Source organism: Scleropages formosus, chromosome 22, assembly GCF_900964775.1.
Source record: "Scleropages formosus chromosome 22, fSclFor1.1, whole genome shotgun sequence".
Classification (NCBI taxonomy): Eukaryota; Metazoa; Chordata; class Actinopteri; order Osteoglossiformes; family Osteoglossidae; genus Scleropages; species Scleropages formosus.
In genome coordinates this window covers 9,022,420-9,043,060 of record NC_041827.1, presented here as the reverse complement: position 1 = coordinate 9,043,060, position 20,641 = coordinate 9,022,420, and the positions used below count along the sequence as shown (strand labels likewise).

At 43.1% G+C, this 20,641-nt stretch overlaps 1 protein-coding gene across 2 annotated transcripts in view; it reads left to right on the top strand.

Annotated features, from left to right (window-relative positions):
- The window catches only part of LOC108918414 (nck-associated protein 5-like), a 50,078-nt gene that overhangs the window by 24,071 nt on the left and 5,366 nt on the right, over positions 1-20,641 (top strand). For both annotated transcript variants that reach the window (XM_018725597.2, XM_029247992.1), the window contains 9 exons: positions 2,757-2,852; positions 6,447-6,578; positions 9,952-10,020; positions 10,241-10,279; positions 10,600-10,719; positions 13,336-13,428; positions 16,303-19,490; positions 19,667-19,802; positions 19,928-20,003. In XM_018725597.2, the coding sequence (XP_018581113.1) occupies positions 6,447-6,578; positions 9,952-10,020; positions 10,241-10,279; positions 10,600-10,719; positions 13,336-13,428; positions 16,303-19,490; positions 19,667-19,802; positions 19,928-20,003 (3,853 nt within the window). In that variant the 5' untranslated portion in view covers positions 2,757-2,852. The remainder of the gene's footprint in view (positions 1-2,756; positions 2,853-6,446; positions 6,579-9,951; positions 10,021-10,240; positions 10,280-10,599; positions 10,720-13,335; positions 13,429-16,302; positions 19,491-19,666; positions 19,803-19,927; positions 20,004-20,641) is intronic.

Here is a 20,641-nt window from a genome sequence, read left to right as displayed (position 1 = left end):
TTTTTCTGCATTGGATCTATTGTATTCCTGCTATTGGGTCTAAGTGCATAATATTGGCTCAGTATAATGTAGTCAATCTCTAAGACTTTATTGTTCTTGATTAGCATATGACTGGAGTTAGACACGCATGCAAATGTTTGATGTTTTACCCTGACAGTTACATAGAGGACCCCTCCTATCTGTTCTCCTTCTGGCTGATGGGAGGGGTGCCAGCCGTTTGATATTCTGGCAGAAGGAATTGCTAATGCCCCCCTCCCCACCGTTATGAATTCCCATGTTGACTGGCATGACTAAAGATGTCTTGTGAGTATGTCTTCAGCCAGGGCTTTGGTTGCAGCCCCACAGGTCTGATTTTGCCATGCTTCGTCTGTTTGTACCTAAGGGTGTCTTAGTAAGCGAGTGATTCACAAGACCTCACCACCCAACGCTGTTGACCTCCTTTTGCATCAGAGCAGACTGTGTTTGAGAGACACTGCTTAACCTTTAAGTTACATTTTTAAACTTAATTCTGTTGTTTACATTTTGTCACATCAGTGATCATCCGAATCAGGGGTTCTTAATCAGTGGCCTTGGATCCCTTGGGATACCATGGATCAGCTTCAAGGGTTCTGTGAAGCGCAGGCTTACTTTGAAAATAATACTGTTGTACTAAATAAAAGTTTAACAGAAAAATGTTGCTGTGCTGTTACTATTCATGACATAATTCTTTGTGAATGTAATCGATTTTCAATGCAACGAACTGCGTGCAATAGTTTCTCTGAATTTATTTATGGACACTTTTCTAGGTAGGGTCCTTAGCTTTTGTCAGATTTTTTTAGGCTTCTGTGGCCTTGGAAAAGTTAAGGACCTCTTATGTAAATGATTGTCTAAAAGGACCGATCCGTTTGGTTTACTGCTTTTGGCGGCAATGCCTCGTTTTTGCTTTTGTCAACAACCAGCCAACCAACTAATGTTGCCCTCACATTCTTGTTGAAATTACAGTATGATGCTTTTGACTATTGCAACACTGTGTGTGAGACCAGAGGTTGATGTGAAGTCACACCAGTTTGCAGCCATGGTCGCTTTAGACCTCTTAGAACCAAAGATGGTTCTACCTGGCTGGTGGCATTCTAGAGTAAGGATAACTGCAGGGTGGGGTGGCAGATGCTCTAGTCTGATAATCTAATTTAGGGTTGAAAAGATCTAAATGGATTAACTGTTCATCCCAGAGGGCTGTCTGAGGGTGAGGAGTGAATACCGTGACTGTCAGTGAAAAGTCCAAGTGAAACAATGGTGTGATATGCCATAAATCACTGTTAATTCTTGCCACTACTCTTAGACTACTGGGTAGTCAGTCTCTGTTACTTCCTATTTAACTTCTTCCCTTTCCCTACATGATTTGTTTTTCTTGTACAGTAAAATGTAACCTCTTCACTCTGATGTGGTTGTTCATAATTTAATTTAAGATCTATTGTCAGACCCATTAATTTAGTCCTAAAAGGACTTCAGATGGGTTTCTTTGACATATTTAATTTGACACGTTTTTACCTTTCTCCTTTAATCAGTTAAATCGATAGTGATGTGTTATGATACTAGATTTATGAAGAACTAATATGTAAAAATAAATATGGGTACAAACACTAAATGTTTTGCTGAAATTCCCTTAAAAGTCTGCATGATGTGTTATATGTCATTTAATGTACATTTTTTAATAGAACCTGACAAGGAGTATCTTCCTTTCTTTCTTGACCATTGTTGATTTTAAAAACTGAATGACCGCTTGCTGTGGGTGAAAGGTCTAAGCAAACCTGTCTAATGACACACTGGCACAGTTTATACAACGTTGTGTGATACATCTATCAGTTATGTGACCGTGAAATGCAGACATGACACTCTGTTAGGGTGGGTCAGGGTCCGGTCAGGGTCCAGTCCAGCTTGTGTCTTGCTGGATCAGCAGGACGGAGAGGCTTCAGAAGCTGGGTCAAGGCTCTGTCTCACAGCCCCCCCGTCAGAGCAGGACGGGCTGTCATGGGTCACAGCGCCACAGCACCAGAGACTGACTGTTACAGTCCAGTCTAGGGTTGGACTTCAGCACAGGGTTATGGAGACTGACTACCAGCAGACAGAAGCGCACCAGATTGTTCAGAATGCAAAAGGATCAGCTTTACTGACCATTGGTATGTCATAAGCCATCTCTCCAGGGGTGAGGCATGCCGACACAAACAAAATTGAACCCTACTCTCTGTGCCACTATCTACCCCATACAAATAAACAAAAATACACCAGTCTAACTTGACTTCTAACTAAAGAAAAAACAGGAGAAAATGACACTCATCCCCTTCCAGCAGTTGCTGGTTTACAATGAATTACTTACATATATTTAGACAAAATACACAGTTGAGGCATTTACCACTCATTCCCAAAATAGACAGGTCAGCTGGAGCACCTGAATAACAACAGGAAGACCAACATCTTTCTGGGGTAGCCAGTCTCCCTCTGGTCCAGTAGCCATGTGACTTTTCAGTCATTTTCCATCGCTGCTGGACAGTCACAGTTGGATGTCGATTCGTCTTCCCAGCTTCACCTGTGAAGAGAGAGCGAGAGAGACATGCCCACAAAGCAAAATATTACAGGCCTTTGACCGTAATACTGACGCCACCCCTCCTTATCCATTGTGAGCTTTCTGATTGCTTTCTGAGCACCATAAAGTGTGATAAGGGGAAGGGAGGAGGCATATGTGGAAACATTTTTTCTTTTCTCCTTTTGGTTCTGCCCAGGTTGTGTCCTCTGAAACAGAGACTGCAGAAAGCGGTTGGCCAAGGGAGACATTGCTGCTTCTGTCTGTTCTACGCTGAGGGAAACCAGACCCGCAGGTGTGCTGCCGTCTCCTCCTCCCTCCCTTCCTCCTCCTCCGCCTTCTTGCACCTCCTTTGTCCTGATGCTACAAGATGGCAGTCTGCGTTTTTGCCCTTTATGTCCTTATTTACACATTTGCTCTCATCATTATGGAATTTTTCATTGACTCGCCCATTATTACAATAAATAAATCCAACCAACGTCTACAACCGCTTCTCCCAAGTGGGGTCGCGGCAAGCTGGAGTCTAACCCGGCAACGCAGGGTGCAAGGCCAAAGGAGGAGGCGAGACACCCTGGACAGGACACCAGTCCACCGCAAGGCACCCCAAGCAGGGCTGAAACCCAGACCCACCACACAAAAGGCACTGGGCAAACCTGTTGTGCCACCGCATCCCCTAGTAAATAAATGCTAACAAATACACACACACTTTCTGAACTGCTTGTCCCATACGGGGTCCTGGGGAACCAGCGCCTACCCGGCAACACAGAGCATAAGGCCGGAGGGGGAGGGGACACACCCAGGACAGGATGCCAGTCTGTCGCAAGGCACCCCAAGCAGGACTCGAACCCCAGACCCACTGGAGAACAGGACCCGGTCCAACCCACACCCCCTGTTGCTAACAAATAATTACTAATAATTCTTAACTGCACTTCAAAACCTATGAAAGCACTAACTGCTGAGCCTCTGTGCCACCCCATACTAAATTAACAAATGTATAAGTTTAATCTTTCTTAGTTATCTCACCCCTTTCTGTACTCTGTAAAAGGAGCATTTTTCCTTTCATGTAAACAGAGGACATGCGGAAGGTAGAGGAGAAAAACTGAGATATCTGTTTTCTAGTTGCTTATGAGACAAACATTTTTGTTTAGACCCTAAGGATGGAATACACAGTGAAGTTATTGATCGGAAAAAACATTTTGCTGCCATTAGAAGGCCTTTAATGTATCCACCCGAGGCAGTCTCTTAACTTTATCATCGGTGAGACCTGTGAGTTATTTGCTGCGAAAGTACACCAGCCTCAGTCTCAGACTTGACAAATTTTGAACTTTTGCCTACTCCTCCATTAGGTAAGTTTGTTTGCTCGAATTTTCCAATTGCTTTACATATTAATAGAGGGATCTGCAGGAATACTTCTGCAGCACAAGCCAAACTGATGAAAACAGATGTTCTAACTGCCACGTACAACCAGCGCTAGGTTGTCATATCTACAGAAGACAAGGAAGATGTTAGATGCTCCTTTTGGCGACCATGTTCAGTTTCTGTCTGGGGACACCGGTGACAATGTCCAACATGGCTACTCTGGGGGAAAAAATTCCAGAAAGTAAAGGTTATGGGTTAAAACACAGACAGAAAAATGACAGTGGTCATATATTGGTGCTATATGGTTTGGAATCTCACACATTGTCTGGAACCCCTTGTCCCCGAGCAGGGTCTCGGTGAGCCAGAGCCTAACCCAGCAACACAGGGCGTAGGACTGGAAGGGAAGGGGACACATCCAGGACAGGACACCAGTCTGCCACAAGGCACCCCAAGCAGCACTCAAACCCCAGATCCCCCAAAGAGCAGCCCCTAGCCAAATCCGCTGCACCACCGTGCCCCCTAGTTTGGAATCAGGAAATACATAAATAAATACATAAAATTACTTTTATAAAACAAGTCGTAATTTTATTCAGTTTAATTACAGGAGCACTGGACCACAAAATAACTATTCAGTATGGATTCTTGAAAACTGCACGTGAAGATAGGCTTTGCATATTGTGCTCACGTTGTGCCGTGGCCCGCAAAGTGCCTGTCATTATCAGTGAGACCGTCCTGATGTGTCCCTACATCGTTCACTACTGTGTCTGCCAGTACATCTTTGCAGTCAAAAGTTTAACATAGCTCTCACACCCTTTCTGGCAGCTAAATACAGATTAGGGCATTAAACCTAGTGAATGTGTGAATGGTGGAGTACTCAGTCATGCGATTAGGAAACAACTAGAGATTACCATTAGTCATTCTTACTGTCCGAGTCATTTATTTTTATCCCGCTCAGCCATCGAAGGGAGCTGTTTCTGTACTACTTTTATAGTATGCAGCAATCCACTGCATCTGTGCTATAATACTCAATGTGATATTTTCACACACAAGGATTCTTGTACTATGGCAGCTCTACGCCATTGTGGTCAGTATGACTCAGACTGAAGATCAGACTGAAGACTGATCTTAATGGGCTGCTCTAAAAGGGTGGATTAGCACAAATAAATCTCTGCAGCAAAGTCAGGCAGGAGGGATGTGATCGATGCGTGCGCAATCCTGACGGAAATAGACGAGGTCCGCACTGATGACTGCTTTCAATTAGTACTGACTGGAAAAAACACAAGGCCTCAAGTCTGGCTGGGGACCACATTAGATCAGAACAAGGTGGCACAGTGGGTAGTGCTGGTGCCTCACAGCTCCTGCATTCTGACATGGGTCCAAATCAGGCTTGGCCTGTGTAGACTACAGAGCATGCTTCCCCATATTAGTTTGAGTTTCCTCTAAATGCTCTGCTTTTCTCCCATGGTTTGAAGGTGAACTGGTAACTCCAAATTGCTCTTATTATGCATAAACATGTTACATGCATTTAGTTAGCGGACACTTTTCTCCAAAGCAACTTAACAATATTAAGTTACATATACCCATTGATACAACGGGCTCATTTTACTGGAGCAATTCAGGGTAAGTACCTTCCTCAAAAAGGCCATAGCTGGAAGTAAGACTTAAACCCACAACCTAAGGGTGCAAAGACAGCAGCTCTAACCACTAGACTACCAGCTATCCCTTTAGGGGGTCTTCAGGAACAGCTGATAGCCTAGATCTTAGACATTAACATTGCTGTTAACATTACCATTGCTCTGTTGTAGAAATTAGTAAATTTTTCTAGATAATTTAGTTTGGTGTATCTAGCGTTTTGCTTCTTCTGGGAGAAAGGTCAGCTAAATACCAATTAATAATGAGCGATCATATCTTACAGAACGGCTAGCAGGGGCTTGTAATCGGCTTCCCGTTAGTGCACTGACGGCAGTCTTTAGATTCATTCAGATCATCCGTGGACTCATCCGTTGTCACAAAGTGCTAATCCGATTCAGAAGGGCGATGATCCGGTACAAAACCCCAAGAAGCGTGAGGCACAAAAATACGGGACGTTCTGGGTGGGAGGGCCAGTTCTTTACAGGGCAGGCACACAGATGCTCACAGGAAGGGAAGTTTAGAGCCACCTACGTACCGGAAACTGTACACCTTCGTGTGGTGTGAGGAGGGGAAGGTACCGTACTGCGGAGGAAGGCACGCAGTCAAAGGGCGGACGAGCAACCTGCACACAGACTGAGCCAGACCGTGGTGTGAGGGTCACATCAGCACCACATACACTCTACCGACACGTAGTTATTCAGTACTACGTTCTTATATTTCTACTCATTTTGTTCCAGCACATAATGCTGAGTGTGTACAGACTGCTTTTATTTGGGACTGCTGTCTTGTAATAGTGCATCTTAAACAGTCATTGTGGGGGGAGAAAAGCTGTACGGTATGTTGGAGCCTTGACTTTTTTTGTTTTTTGTTTTTCTTTTCCCTCTCCTTCCCTCCGCAGATGGAAATGTCTGAAGAAACAGAGCTCCGAGAGTGTGACGAGGCTTTTGAGTCAGAAGAGGGAGACATCGAGCCGTATCTGGACGAGCCCGAGAGCAGCAGGGAGCTGCTGGAGAGGCTCCGGGAGCTCGAGGTGAGAGAGTCTGCTTGTGTGTCCAGCAGCGGAAGGGCCCTCATAATGGCCCCGTGCAGCTGCGCTTCCGCTGGGGCCGCGGGTGCTGCACCCTGGTGCTGGAGGGCGGCAACCTGAGCCGCTTCTCCAATTATCTTAACGGCTAATGGCTTCTATGTTGAGCATTACCACTAAATTTGCCCAGTTAGGGAATTAATTAGTGCACACTGCTGTCCTGCAGCAGAAGGGGTGAAGACCTGTGATCTAAAGGGCTGTCTGAGCTGTAAAGTGTGTGCTGTTTGTGTGGGGTGGGGTGTTAAGTATGCTGATCTGAGCTATTTTTCTTCCAGGAATCCCATGAATCCAAGGGCAAGTGCTTTTTATAAATCTCTTTTCCCAGTTGAATACAGATGTAGCAATCCTCTGACTGCAGCAAGACAAAAAATGTAAAAAACAGAACCTTTTTAATGGAACAGAGGGGAAAAACTACTGAATAATAAAAGTGTGTCATTGTGCATTAGTAGTCAACGTTTTACACTGAGGCACATGTTCAGCCGTGAATGAAATGTACGGATTTCGATGTTGTGGCTGCTTCAAGTGCAGCTGTTCCACCTTCTGTTGATTCCTCCTCTGTCCACCAGAGGGCTCCCTCTACAAGTCTGCGCTGAGGGCTTTTTTGCAATAAAAAATGTTGAATTGGAATAAAATGAAAGATAGAAGTTGAATGCTTTTTGTAAATCTTTATTAAGACTGTTTGCTTTATTGCAGCATATCTCTTGGTCTGCCATGTTAGACTTTGGAAACTCAAACTGCGCTATTATGCATCGTGACAGAAGGCTTTGACACATTCAGTGGGGGTTCGTTGCCGGCGCCGCCAGCTGCTGCTGCCTCTCTCCACTCTATGCTCACTAAGCACTTGCCAGTATCTGAGAATTAACTGCTGGGGGGGTCAAAGCTGTCTGTTAGTTCATATTAATGGTGTAATGATTGGCTTAAGTGCACCAGCTCGGTGAACTGGGACAGAGTTGCTTTGTGTGTTGTGCTCTGTTAGTTCCAGCGCTACAGCGACTAGAAGCCACATCACAAAAGTTAAAAACACAGAGTAATAATAAATGATGTTGCACATCACTGTTCTCTTCCGCTGTGTATGTATAGGTACATCTTTCAGATTTGATCATGATGTATATTGATGTATAGGAGGGCACAGCTGGTAATGTCGTAGTCAAAGCTGCTGCCTTTGGGCCAAAACATGGCAGGTTTGAATCCTACCTCTAGCTATACTACTCTTGAGCAAAGTACTTACCCTAAATTGCTGCAGTAAATTTACTAGCCGAATAAATAGGTAAATAATTGGAAATACCTTAACGTTGTAAGTTGCTTTGGAGAAAAGCATCAGGTAAATGTAAGTCGCATTTGCATTGTTACAGAATGAATCAGTGTAGGTGTGAATGCATCTGCCCCTTGTGTGCCTTAATTCTTGTCTTTTTTTTTTTTGGCTGGGAACTATCTTGAAATATACATTTGCTTACCTGATCTACGTTTTAAAAGAGAACTTATTCAAAATGTGGGGAAAGACTGAAACTGTCATAGTGCATGTGAAATCTGAAGGCCTTCGAGTGTGTATATAGTCTTGACAAACTGACATGGCCAGACTGGACTACTGGAGATTATGTACATTTAAAAAATTAAACAAAAATAATCACAACGAAAACTATTTCGATACATTTTGACTGACACCTGACCAATTAATAAATCTGAAAAAATTCCTGTTGCTTATTAGTCTGATGCTTTATTATATCTTTTTAATCACTTTATGAGCCATTAAGATGGTCTTAACCAGTTTTATACATATTTGTCACCGTTTTGTTTCAAGAACATCATTCTGAAGTATTTCACAATATAGCCGAATGTCTGCCTACTGGGAGATTTGGTCTGTTGACCATGGTGCAGTACAACAGTCTTCCCTTGCGGATCAATGCCTTGATCCCGTCTTGTATGTCTTTTATTCTAGGCTTTCACCTATGTGGCTATAACTTCACACATGCTCCCATAGGGATCCAAAGTCTTCCGCAGTTTCTTAGATCCCCAGTCTCCTGGATTCAGGGAGCACATATAAAAAGTCCCTGGAAACCACTGAACTCTGAAGTGTTATGGGAAGTGTTATATTGAATTTGTTTAATACTGCCTTTTCTGTAATTGGATGCCCTCCCGCCTGGGATGTAGCCAGTCTTCTCACCCAAGTGCAGAGGATGGGAGGAATTCCAAATTGCTTCCCTCTTCCTTTTGTCAGCCTGAACTAAACCCCATTTCTTCTCTCACCTTGCGTGGCTTCAGTACTATATGGAAAGCTGGGACCGGCTGCGTTTGAACACTGAAATATTGACATATGAATCAGGCTTTTTAATGCACTGTTCTTTTTTTTTTATGTGTTTTATGTTCTCTGCCTTGTTCCTATCTGAGGATCATATGATCATATTCTCTGGGATCGGGCTCTTAGTTTTCTGCCTTCAGCAGGCTCCACTGCATTGTGTACATTGTGAACGCTGTGATCATTAACGCCCTTGATCCTCGGCAAGATTGCTTGCGAGAGCGCTCAGATTGGGGTCCGTGAACCCCGTTGGGAACCCTGGACCAATAGGCTTCAGCTGAATGTCACCACACCTAATACGGCATGTCGACTGTGTGTCTTTACGACCCTTTGGACCCCGGGTCTGGTCGTCATACTTAAGTTGGCTTTTGTCTGATGTTGTCTCGTTTAAAACCACGAAGATGAGCAAATCGAAAAGTGAATCTGTACTTCACTGTGTAACGTCAGGGTTATCTTAAAGTGTTTGACTTGTGAGCAGAGTAAACTAGTGGAAAACCGCTCATCAGTTTGCTGTCATTTTGTACAGGTTTGGAATGGAGCCGACCTCTCCCAACAGGCTCTGACATTATCTCTTGCTGCGATGATTATTAGTTTCTGCGATGCGGCTGCTCGGCGACTCTGTCCCCTGAGCGTCTTGGCTGCCTCAGGAATAGACAGTCTTTTCATCATCTGGGGAAACACAGCGAGCGCTTGCTATTTGATCAGCTCACCAGTCCCCACCTATCAGAGAGGGGGAAGCCGTCCGTTTTCAAACCCTTCTCCAAAGATCTTCCTTAGTGCTGTGTCCTTTGTTTCTCAAATTCTCCATGAAATGAAGCCCTACAGATCCTGGGAATGGTTTGCCAGTCATGGGTTATTTTCTTCTTACAGAAAATTGTGGACAGAGCAGATTTGCATTGAGGGGTGTGGAGACTGAGTGTGTTTGTGTTTGTGTGTATTCTGAAGGGAGAGTCCCACAGGATTGCTGCGAGGTTTAAATAAGGTTCTTTAATAAAAAAATCAGCAATCTCTCTTTGAACCCCGCAGGCAGAGAACTCGGCCCTCGCCTTGGCAAATGAAAGCCAGAGAGAGGCGTACGAAAGATGTCTGGATGAGGTGAGTCACGAAGGGCACTGTTCGATTGTCTGATTAATTCTCTACAGAGATGGCTGAGGCCCTTGCCAGTGATTTTTACATATATACTGTATATATTTTTTTTTTTTTTGGCACAGTCTGATGGATTCATGGATGAAATTACCCGACTGTCAGAGTATTTATTGTCGTTATTATTAATACATGTCACAGATGTTTAATTTGGTTCTTTCCGTTTTTCAAGGTGGCTAACCATGTGGTACAAGCCCTGCTCAACCAAAAGGTGAGGCAGCAGAGTCACAGCATCTGCACGTCCACATCGATTTCACAGTGACCTATTCAGGCAGTGAAAGATTTTATTAATTTATGGTCTAAACCCTGGGATAAAATGTTACTCAGCAGAATTTTAATGGCAAGAAATTGACTGTATCCAAAAACTGCAGTTCGCAAATGAGAAGTCTTAATCCATGTTGTAACCGAAAGGTGTGGAATGCAGTTAATTTTTATTTATTAATTTATGCTTTCGAACAAACGTGCACTTTGCCGGGGAGTCGTGCGCGCTCGTGTAAATAAACTACACGTTTTGATGGGCGTGTATGTCAGGACCTGCGAGAGGAGTGCATTAAGTTGAAGATGCGAGTGTTTGACCTGGAGCGGCAGAACAGGACACTGACGGAGCTCTTCCATCAGAAGCTGCACAGTCAGTCCAGCACAGCGCAGCAGGTAAAGCATCTCCCGGCTGTGTCGGCACGCCCATCCTTTGCTACCTTGTAGTTTCCGGTGTTGGAACTACCCATGTATTGGTGTGTCCGCTGCGTTGAAGCTCCCACTCTGTGGATGACCCACTTTGTGGAGTAGTGCAATACCGCAGTGAACTTCTGCATGGCACATTGTTCCAGCTGTGGTAATAAGATTTTTGCATATGTGGGTTCAGCTAGAGGTCTGAGCCTCACTTAAAAGAAAAGAATATTATTGTTCTGAGACATTTTATAGGACTTTGCAAATGACAGTTAATTTATCTGGTAATTGCACTACTATTGTTTGTGATTTTCACAACACATAACACAATGTCTAACTTGCAATTTCCTTGATGCTTGTTTGGAGAAAAGAGCAAAACCTACAATCTTGGCTTTTAACAATGCTTCGTTTTGATTTTCTTGGCCCACCAAAATGGAACAAAAAAGGGCATACAGAGAAAGGAAAGCACCCTTATCGGAATTACTGTGCCCCTTTTTGTGCTCACAGTTACCTTGTTAAGAACAACAGCCACACCAATTCACAGGCATGCTGCAACCCTCTGCTGGTCTTCACTCCTTGTGATGCTTCGTCAGGCAGTGTAACACGATCGGAAGGGGCACAGTTCACCTGAACCCCAACCTCACACTCCTGAAAAATACAAGATACTTTGTGTTTTGTAACGCTCCTCATCCTCCTTCCATAGGATGCTCAGCATTTTACCATTGTGCCACTCTGTCGGCCTCTTTCATTATAGGTTTGACAACATACATCTACCCGTGCTCTTGCCTTGTTATATGTGCTGTAATATTTACATTTATTTATTTAGCAGACTGTTTTCTTCAAAGTGACTTCCAATGAAGTCTATCAGCCCACACACCTTATTCACCAAGGTGATTTATACTGCTAGATACACTACTTCCAATGGGTCACTCATCCATACATCAGCGGAACACGCTCTCTCTCTGTCACTCACACACTATGGGTGAACCTGAACAGCATGTTTTTGGACTGTGGGAGGAAACCAGAGCATCTGGAGGAAACCCGCACAGACACAGGGAGAACATGCAAACTCCACACAGACTGAGAGGGAATCGAACCCATGTCCTCTCACACCACCCAGGTGCTGTGAGACAGCCATGCTGTCCACACCTTTCATTTTTCTAGGATACAGTGTGCTGTGTTAGTTACCTTTCAGGTCTGCTCACCCAAATACAACAAAAGGTAGGCAAGTATATCAAATGGTTGCTGTTGAATTAGCATGTGGCTTCGGAGCTAATAGGCGCAACATATAATGCAAAAAAATAATAAAAATGAATTCATGTTAAGCAAGGTCTCTAAAGAGGAATAATATTGGATTTCTGATTCAAATGTCCATCCAAGGGCAGATTTTAATATATAGCAATTTATAAAATATAATATAGTTCAACTGTAAATAAACAGAATTGTATCCGGCACCATGCATGAAAGATGCAGTAAACAGGCTGACTGAAGAATTTATTTTTCTTTGTGCCTCTGATGGTCTTGGTCACCCTTGATATGGCACCATTGAATGTTTTTCTCTGAACAAAATGACTTGGGTTCTTCTCTCCCCCTTTCAGTTTGTTGGAGCTGGTCCACACACATTCTTATCAGCTGTATTTGTATTCTGTAGACCCTTCCAGAGATGGAGGAAGAAAGTCGAAATCTGGCTGAGACATCTGAGAGTAGCATTTAAAGTAGACGTATTCAGACTGCATTTGCCATGAGGGTAAACTTGCACATTCCATTACTGTGCTGTAATGTTGTGAAAATGAGACTTTCCCCCCTCCAATTTTATTTTACTTTAATACACTGGGTCTCTACTGATTGGAAGGGGTCACGATTTCCAATAGGTGCTCACTTGGTGATGAGTGTTTTGCATATGGAAATCTAGTGCCAACTTTCTGCTGGGAGAGTAATTATAAAGACAGATCCTATTGGGAGTCACAGCCTTTCTTGTGTTTTGGGGCACAGGTTAAGAAACAGGGATTTTGGCCAGGAAGTTATTAGCTGGCAGTAGTTCATGTAGTTTGTGCACTTCAACAACAGCTGGATTGTAAGTGGTATCACGGGTGGCTCTCCTGAATTTCATGTACAACGTCATCATGATCCATACTGACATTTACTGTAATAGTCATGGTTGTTTTTCCTACTCTAATTTAGTTGTATAACAATTACTTACCCTGTCAAACAATTAACTCATTGATATTTTTGCCGAGTGAGCTCAAGGACACAGCAACAAAGATACTTAATCCGTACACTGCCGTCTTCCAGCAGCAGAATAGTTTTCATTACTAACGCATAACATGAAAAATAAATTTGCCTTGTCCTCCATGCGTTGTCGTTCCCTAACACTAATTAAAATGATTTGTTTTACAGCAAGCAAAATACAGTACATACATGTGGAAAACCACTGTAACCATGTGTATCAACGAGGGTGACATTTGGAATTATTGTAGCTCTTCTCGTGATATTTGAAATCTCCGTTCTCAAGATGTTTTTCTTTCCAGGAACATCGTTTTCATTTTCACTTTGAATAGCAGAAAGTGTTAGTTTTGCGTTGTTTTCCACTCTTTCTTTCAGCTGCTGCAGGCATCCCACACAGAACACCACACCGAGACCCAGCTTCAAGGTCCTGACAGGCTCACCGAAGCACACAGTGAAGCTCAGGCCAAGGTGAACAGTTGGCTATTGCTCGTACTCCAGGCCCACACCAACCACCGCTGTTGCCACCCCTTCTCTTTCTGCTCATGACACACCGCCAAGAGCATTCTGTTTAAGACGACACCTCCATCACATAAAATCCTATTGCTTTTCAACAGCTCAGCTAAGAACCTCTTGGGGTCCCAATGATTCGCTTTTATGTTTTCTTTTTAAATGGTCTGACCTCATTACTAGAGCCCTGAGGCTGAAGTGCAGTTCCTTGCTGACAAATGTAAAGGGAGGGAAAAAAAATGGTTTCAAATGATTTGTGCTGCTCCATCTCCGTGATGAGAGGGCAGAAGAAGTGTCAGATTGAATAGAGATTTTTGTTCTCCATTCTCAGCACAATTTCTCGATCTCTTTCTCTGAAGCTGTGTTGTGATTAAGCCATAGCTTTGCAGCTTTTTAGTCCCTTTGACAAAGAATCTTGTTATAATCTTGTCTTCCCATATGTCCCAGAATTCTGTGTATATTCTTAAGATACTGTTGTGGCTTTTTGTCGTTTTAATAGTCGAAAATGACCAGATTGCCAAACATAAGGCATTTTGTCTTCTAATGTGATTCTGAAGTTCATTGATTCCAAGAACCTCATGAAGCTTTTTCTTGGAAGGACTTCAGATAATCAGAATCAGTGATGATTGACTGTGGTGTAGGGCTCTCATATTTTATAAATGTACCTGCAGGTGTTATTGTGTATTGTGTAGTGCGTGGTGTGCGCATGGTCCAGTGGGTGGAAAATGGGAAAAGACTAGCATATTCAGTGTCTGCCATGTGCATAGACTGTGCAAATAGCAGACTTTTGGCTTATGCTGGAAAATGTTGCACAGGATTATTTATTATAACAGGTACACCAAGCCCTAATAAATATAATGAGGTGCCACACAAAGGAAAAACAACAGCTTATGAAAATATGTACCCTTTGTTCATACAAGGGGCTCATTATTCAGTACAAAACACTGCACTCACCTCAGAAGCCTGGTGTAGTGGCATCTCCCAATTTCAGAAACGCAGTTTAAAATGTTTAAAAGGGAGCATTTAAGCAGCAAATAAAACCCACACAATGCTGTACACCTGCTGCAGTAAAGGAGCCTTTTAGAAGTAGTGTGTTTTTGATTGAAAAAGAGGAAAATGGAACACTGACAGGTGAATCACTACAAAATGACAAACACACGATGTCTATGAAGATAAAACAGCAGCTTTCTTAACAAAATAAGATGTAAGCAAAATAAAAAGACAACTAAAAGAGACTTTGAAAAGACATTACTTTCCTCCATTGTTATTATGGGGTTTCCCCAATAATAAAAATCTTTTTTCTTAAACTGAAAAAACTTCAAAAAAAAAAAAAAAAAACTGTTTAAAATATCATACGAATTAACGTGAGCCGCCGTGTTGTGTCTAGGGTGTATCCTGCCTCACATACTATGCTTCCAGGATGAATTCCAGACCACTGCAGCCTTAGACTGGACAAACAGTCATTGATAATGAGTGCATGAAAATATAATATTAAAATACAAGCTAGAAACAATATTTTTTGCTACAAATACTATAGAATAGGTTAGTGTTAACATTATCATGCATAAAATTTAACTTGAATGTTGTTTTTAAGGGGGGGCATGGTGGTGCCTTGCAACAGATTGGCGTCCCGTCCTGGGTGTGTCCCCTCCCCCTCCAGCCTTATGCCGTGTTGCCGGGTTAGACTCCGGTTCGCCGCGACCCCGCTCGGGACAAGCGGTTTTAGACAGTGTGTGTGTGTGTGTGTGTGTGTGTGTGTGTTGTTTTTAAATTATTTATAGGTGATCTTTTTATCCAAGAGATGGTTATTATTATTTTCCCCTTAAGAAATAAACGTATACACCCAGTAAGTGTTTTTACAGAACAAATTAACCATGTTATATGAGAAATTAATGCATAAATACAAAGAGACTGGTTCCTGTATGTGTTCCAGCACTGGTTCCTTTTTCCTTGTTTGATCTCCTCCTTAGCATCTGGATGTGCAACAGTGATAGAATTTACCTTGAGAGTTGGACAAGTACCATGTAAATTCACTTCAGATGAGCTTGGTAAAGAGACAACTTCAGCATTGTATATTAGTGACCATGTACTGTAAATGTGTTAAACAATGATCAAACAGCAAAAATGTCTAGTGAAACAGTCTTGCTTTTGGGTTTTCACCTAAATTTATTTTTCTATTTCCTGTCTTATGTATTATTTATGAGGTCAAAATTCACAGGGGAGTCATCTTTCACAAATATTTAATCTAAGACATATTTTATATGTTATGTGTACTCTGTTCTTTACTTCTTCCCTTGGTGTTGTGTTATGGATAGTCAAGAGGCTGGCTTACTTATACTGTATTTTCATCCATTTCTACACTTTATGTAACTCTAGTGTCTGAGTCTGGTAAAATGAATTGTTTTGAAATTGTTTGGTATTTATTTCCCATGGTATGTCTGAGATTCATTAAAATTGCTTTCAGAACGACCAAACAGAGATAGATATTGAATTTTGTTCCTTTACTTTTCTCAGCTGTTTTCCAGTGAGGTCACTAGTATATGCCCATGTCAGAATTAAGAAAGATAAACGTCAGAATAAATTAAGTCAATTAAAGGAGCCCTTTCTTTTTGTTTGTGGGTCTTTTTGGTTTCTTTCATAACGGGACCCAAAGACATGTATCAGGACCTCACCAGTTATGAGTTCATAAGTGGTTTTGAGTATCTGTCAGCTAAGCAGATGCATGATATGAATAGCTGTGTTGCACCTGTTCTAATGTACTTAGCTGTAGAGACCCATGGTATGCCAAACTATGAACCATAATGTTGTGTATTCCGCTGGTGTTTCTTGTTGCAGAATAACGAGGACTCCCTATCGAATGGCACAGCAGACACTCGAGCCCCACCCACCTCCATGGAAGCTCTTTCCCCATTTTTTAAGAAGAAAGCACACATTCTGGAGGTGCTTCGCAGATTGGAGGAGACAGATCCTCTGAAGTTCCATCCTTGCCCAGGCCTCACTTCTTGTCATGAATTTAATCAGGCCCTAATCCCTGCAGAGGCTGTCCTTGTCCCCAGTGGTATCTCCATGCAACCAAAGGCACACCAGCCCACCTGCCGCCATTCCTGCTCAGATTCTGACATACACGAGTACCCAAATGGTGAGGGGACACTGCCGGAAGATCACAGCCTGGAGCGTGAGAGCTGCCAGTCATGTCTAATGCTCTCCCAGAAGAGTTTGGCCAGTGTATTGAAGTGTAACCAAGGCCAAATTGCCTCACACAACAGCAGAAGTGAAGAGCTCGGTGGGCTGAGGTGGTCAGAAGTGCATGGAGCCTCTGCGCACAACACAGACTTCCAGACAACTGTCCCTCTTGCTGATGATGGAGACAGGATTTGTGTGCTCAGCACTTCAGCAGAACAAAATAGTCTTTTCCCAGGAAACAGGGACAAGAAGTCTGAGGAGCCCCCGCAACTTGGAAGCAGAGATGGTTACCTCTATTCAGGACTTAAAGATGCTGGCCTGAATGACGCATCTAACGGAGAACCGAAGGACACCCCAGTCCTAGGAGAGTCTAAGACCTCAGATCTCCATGAGAGTTGTTCCAACAAGTTGTCTACCTTTGCTTTTGTGCTGCAGTGTAAAACTCCACGGAGTGAAGCAATTGATCTTCCTCTAACAGAGAGTGTAAAGCACATTAATACTGGAGATGTCCAGGACTTGAGCACAGGCCAGGTTGATGGAATGGATGAGTGTTACTTTGAGGTTGCTGCTGAAGCAGCTAATGTGAAAAATGACTTGTACACCATTACTTCAGACACACCAGTTCCTGAGGTGACTGACAGCTCCCAGAGTGAATATTGTGAACAAGAGGGTAGGGAGAGCAAAAAGCTTTATTACTCCTCTAATGAGGCATCTGTCTTCAAAAAAGTAGCAGTAGATTCTTACCTTCCAGTCCCTGCACTTGAGAAAAATGGCACAACGCAGCAGTCTCCTGTTGAGAAAACAAAACTTGTGCTTAGCCCCACTTCTTTTAATGAAATCAAATCCTCACCAGTCTCCTCTCCGTCCAGGCTGCTGAAGTTCCTCAAGATCCCCACAATTGGAGAACGAGCACAAGCCACAAATCCACTTCGACTCAGCCCTCAGCTCACTCGTAGTTCTAAGATCCCCTGTCGAAACAACAATTATGAGGTGCACCATTCTCCTGTTACAGGCCGTAAAGCCACTACAACTGAAAGGGACAGGCAACCTCAATCTTCAAGGACTGACTCCTACCCCGTGACACATTCTGCTCCCACCTCCCCACCAAAGCCTGAGGATTCGTGTTCACCCACTGCCAGAGAAATTAATTTCAGTAGTCACTCTGCACCAAAAGCCAGCCATAGTTCCAAGATGGTTCAGTCTTCTCAGTCACAAAGGGGCTGCCAGAAGATGCCCCATTATGAGAATGTCTCTGATGTTTCTACATCCTACCATGTAGATTCCTCTCCTCAGTTCTTTGAGGGGCAAAACGCATCCCATTTCCTTCCCTATTCCCAAAGTGAAAGTTGCAATGAGGATCAACCCAAACTGCTAGAGGAGAAGATGCTTAGTCATTCTTTCCAGCAACCCAGTGTGTCACCCACAGTTGACCAACACTGTGATTTCTCTCCCTCAGATACTGACACTGACACTGAGAGTGCAGATTGGTATAAAATTCATGATCACCACGGCCTTCCAACATCTTCTGTGCCCCATAAAGTCCAGGGTTCTGAACTTCTGCCACCCCAAAGTGGTGCTCAAAGAGGTGAGCCACCTTCCAAGAAAAGTATAACTGGGAAACCACCAAGTGAATCCAGTCATCATTTATTTAAGGAACGCTTGGCAGCTCTTGGTAAGCTGAAAAGCACGGAGGATTTGAATGTCAATGCACCACCCATGGACAAAAAAGATTTACAATGTAATGTTGGTAAGGCGGTGTCCTCCTCCACTGGCGAAAAAAGTAAAACTGCTGAAAGGCAAAGTGATCATAATGCAGCAGAAAATAAACAATCAAAATACACAGACTCACTTGATGGTAAACCTTACCACAAGCATAACCCTAGTAACCATCCCATCAAGTTCCCAGGACCTATTCAGCAGTATGAGTCAGGAAACAAACCAGTAAACACCAGCTCTCCAGCCACTAAGACAGAGGTAGAGACTTTTTCCTCTAAAATATATGTAGCAAAGGCAGAGGGCCCAAAGATAAAGGTAAACATGCCATCTTCATGCTCAGAACCCCCACAGGTTTTGCGCAATTACATGAAATGTAGCACCACACAAAACCCACCTTACAGTAGCAAAACAGCCCCAAGCCCTCAGAGTAGTCCCACTAAGGTCCCATCGAAATCTCCTTCCAAACCTGGCCAGGTCTCTTCCAACCCCAGAGCAGCTAAACCTTTCCAGGATGACCGTATCTCACAAAAGCCGTCCCCTCGAGCAGAGGACAAAAATAGACTCACAGCCAACAAGAAGAAGAGCTCTGCCTATGCAGAAAATCTTCCGCCAGCTCCTCCAAGGCCATCAGAAGTCCTCGATGACAGAAGACCCTTTGCTTCTGGTCCTCAATCAGCTATTGAACAGAAGGTTATGAAAGGCATTGAAGAGAATATGCTGAAGCTGCAGGAGCAAGATCGTGGTCACATGGCAGAGGTAAAACAGAAGGCTTCCAATGGCATTGCTAGCTGGTTTGGCCTCAAGAAGAGCAAGCTTCCAGCCCTTAATCGCAAACCAGAAATGTCCAAGCTCAAGCTCAGCATGCCATCTGCAAGCAAGGAGGCCAAGGCTGCTGCCAAGAAGAAACTAGAGGTGGAAAGTCTGAACATCTCCAAATTGATGGAAAAAGCTGAGGATTTGCGCAGGGCCCTAGAGGAAGAACGGGCCTATGTGAATGGGGTAGCACTGGACCGTCCCGGGAGAGGTCATTCCTGTGAGGTGGTGATGGATCAGGCCCAGGGACAGCTGTCAGTCATGTACAGAGGAATGTCATCGGACAATTTTATGCAGCAGCTGTTAAACCGGTTAGAAAAATATTAAATCATTCCCTACATTTTTTCGTTGCTTTCTTTAAAAAACAATCACAACAATCTCATGCAACACCTTGCTTTTTTACAATTCCATTTTATTTCAAATAATAGTTGTTTGTAGTTCCTCTCATGTACCTGTCTATTAACCTACTCTTTCGATATCTGATTAGAGTGGATGAGCGGGACAGTACCAGCTTTAGCTTGGCTCCCCGACGTCTCTCCTTTGACTCCAAGAAGTCCCGACCCCTTTTCGGCCATCAGAAGAATGGCATCAGTAATACTAAGAGCAAAGAGGAGATGGAGAAGGTGCTTCAATGATTATTAAATGGCGTGTGCATCATAAGTAGGGGTTGTGTTCTTTTGTTTTATGTTGCAATGGTAATTAATACTATGAAAATTATATGACTTGATCTCATGACATTTGTACCTAGGGTTCTGATTTGGTCAGTAAAGATGTTCCATCAGATGACAGCCTGGCAGAGTCCATAAGTTCTCAACATTTCACAGGTAAGAAAGCAACTTGGTTAATCCCATGAACCAGTCATAAATGATGCCTGTGGTAATTTCAGTTATTTAGCCTTAAACAAGCTACCGGTCTTCAACGCCACTTTGAAAAACAGAATTTATATTATGATCTTTCATATCCTAGACATTAATTTTAAAGTATATGTTATCACTTTTCACAAAAGATATCATTACTATAATGCATCCAGGGTTGTTATTTATAATCAAATGTCTATATGTTTTTGAGTAACTTTTTCCACAGCACCCCAAAATTGTCATGTTGTTAATTTTGAATAATGCACAAATACTGTTAATATCATAACAACAGTGTCTCATTATTGTAACAGGATCTTGCTGAAAATCTTAAAGTGAAAATGATTATTTAGAAACATGTTGATGGGTCTAGGATGATGTTAGCAAAATTTTGCTATTTCACAGTAGTTGTAACCACTGTGAGCAAAAATACTAATAACTTCTCATTACTGTAACGGACAATTTTCTCATCTGGTTTGGTTTAAAATTCATGAGACTGACTCAAAGGGGGGGCGCGGTGGTGTGGTGGCGCAGTGGGTTGTACCGGGCCCTGCTCTCCAGTGGGTCTGGGGTTTAAGTCCCGCTTGGGGTGCCTTGCGACGGACTGG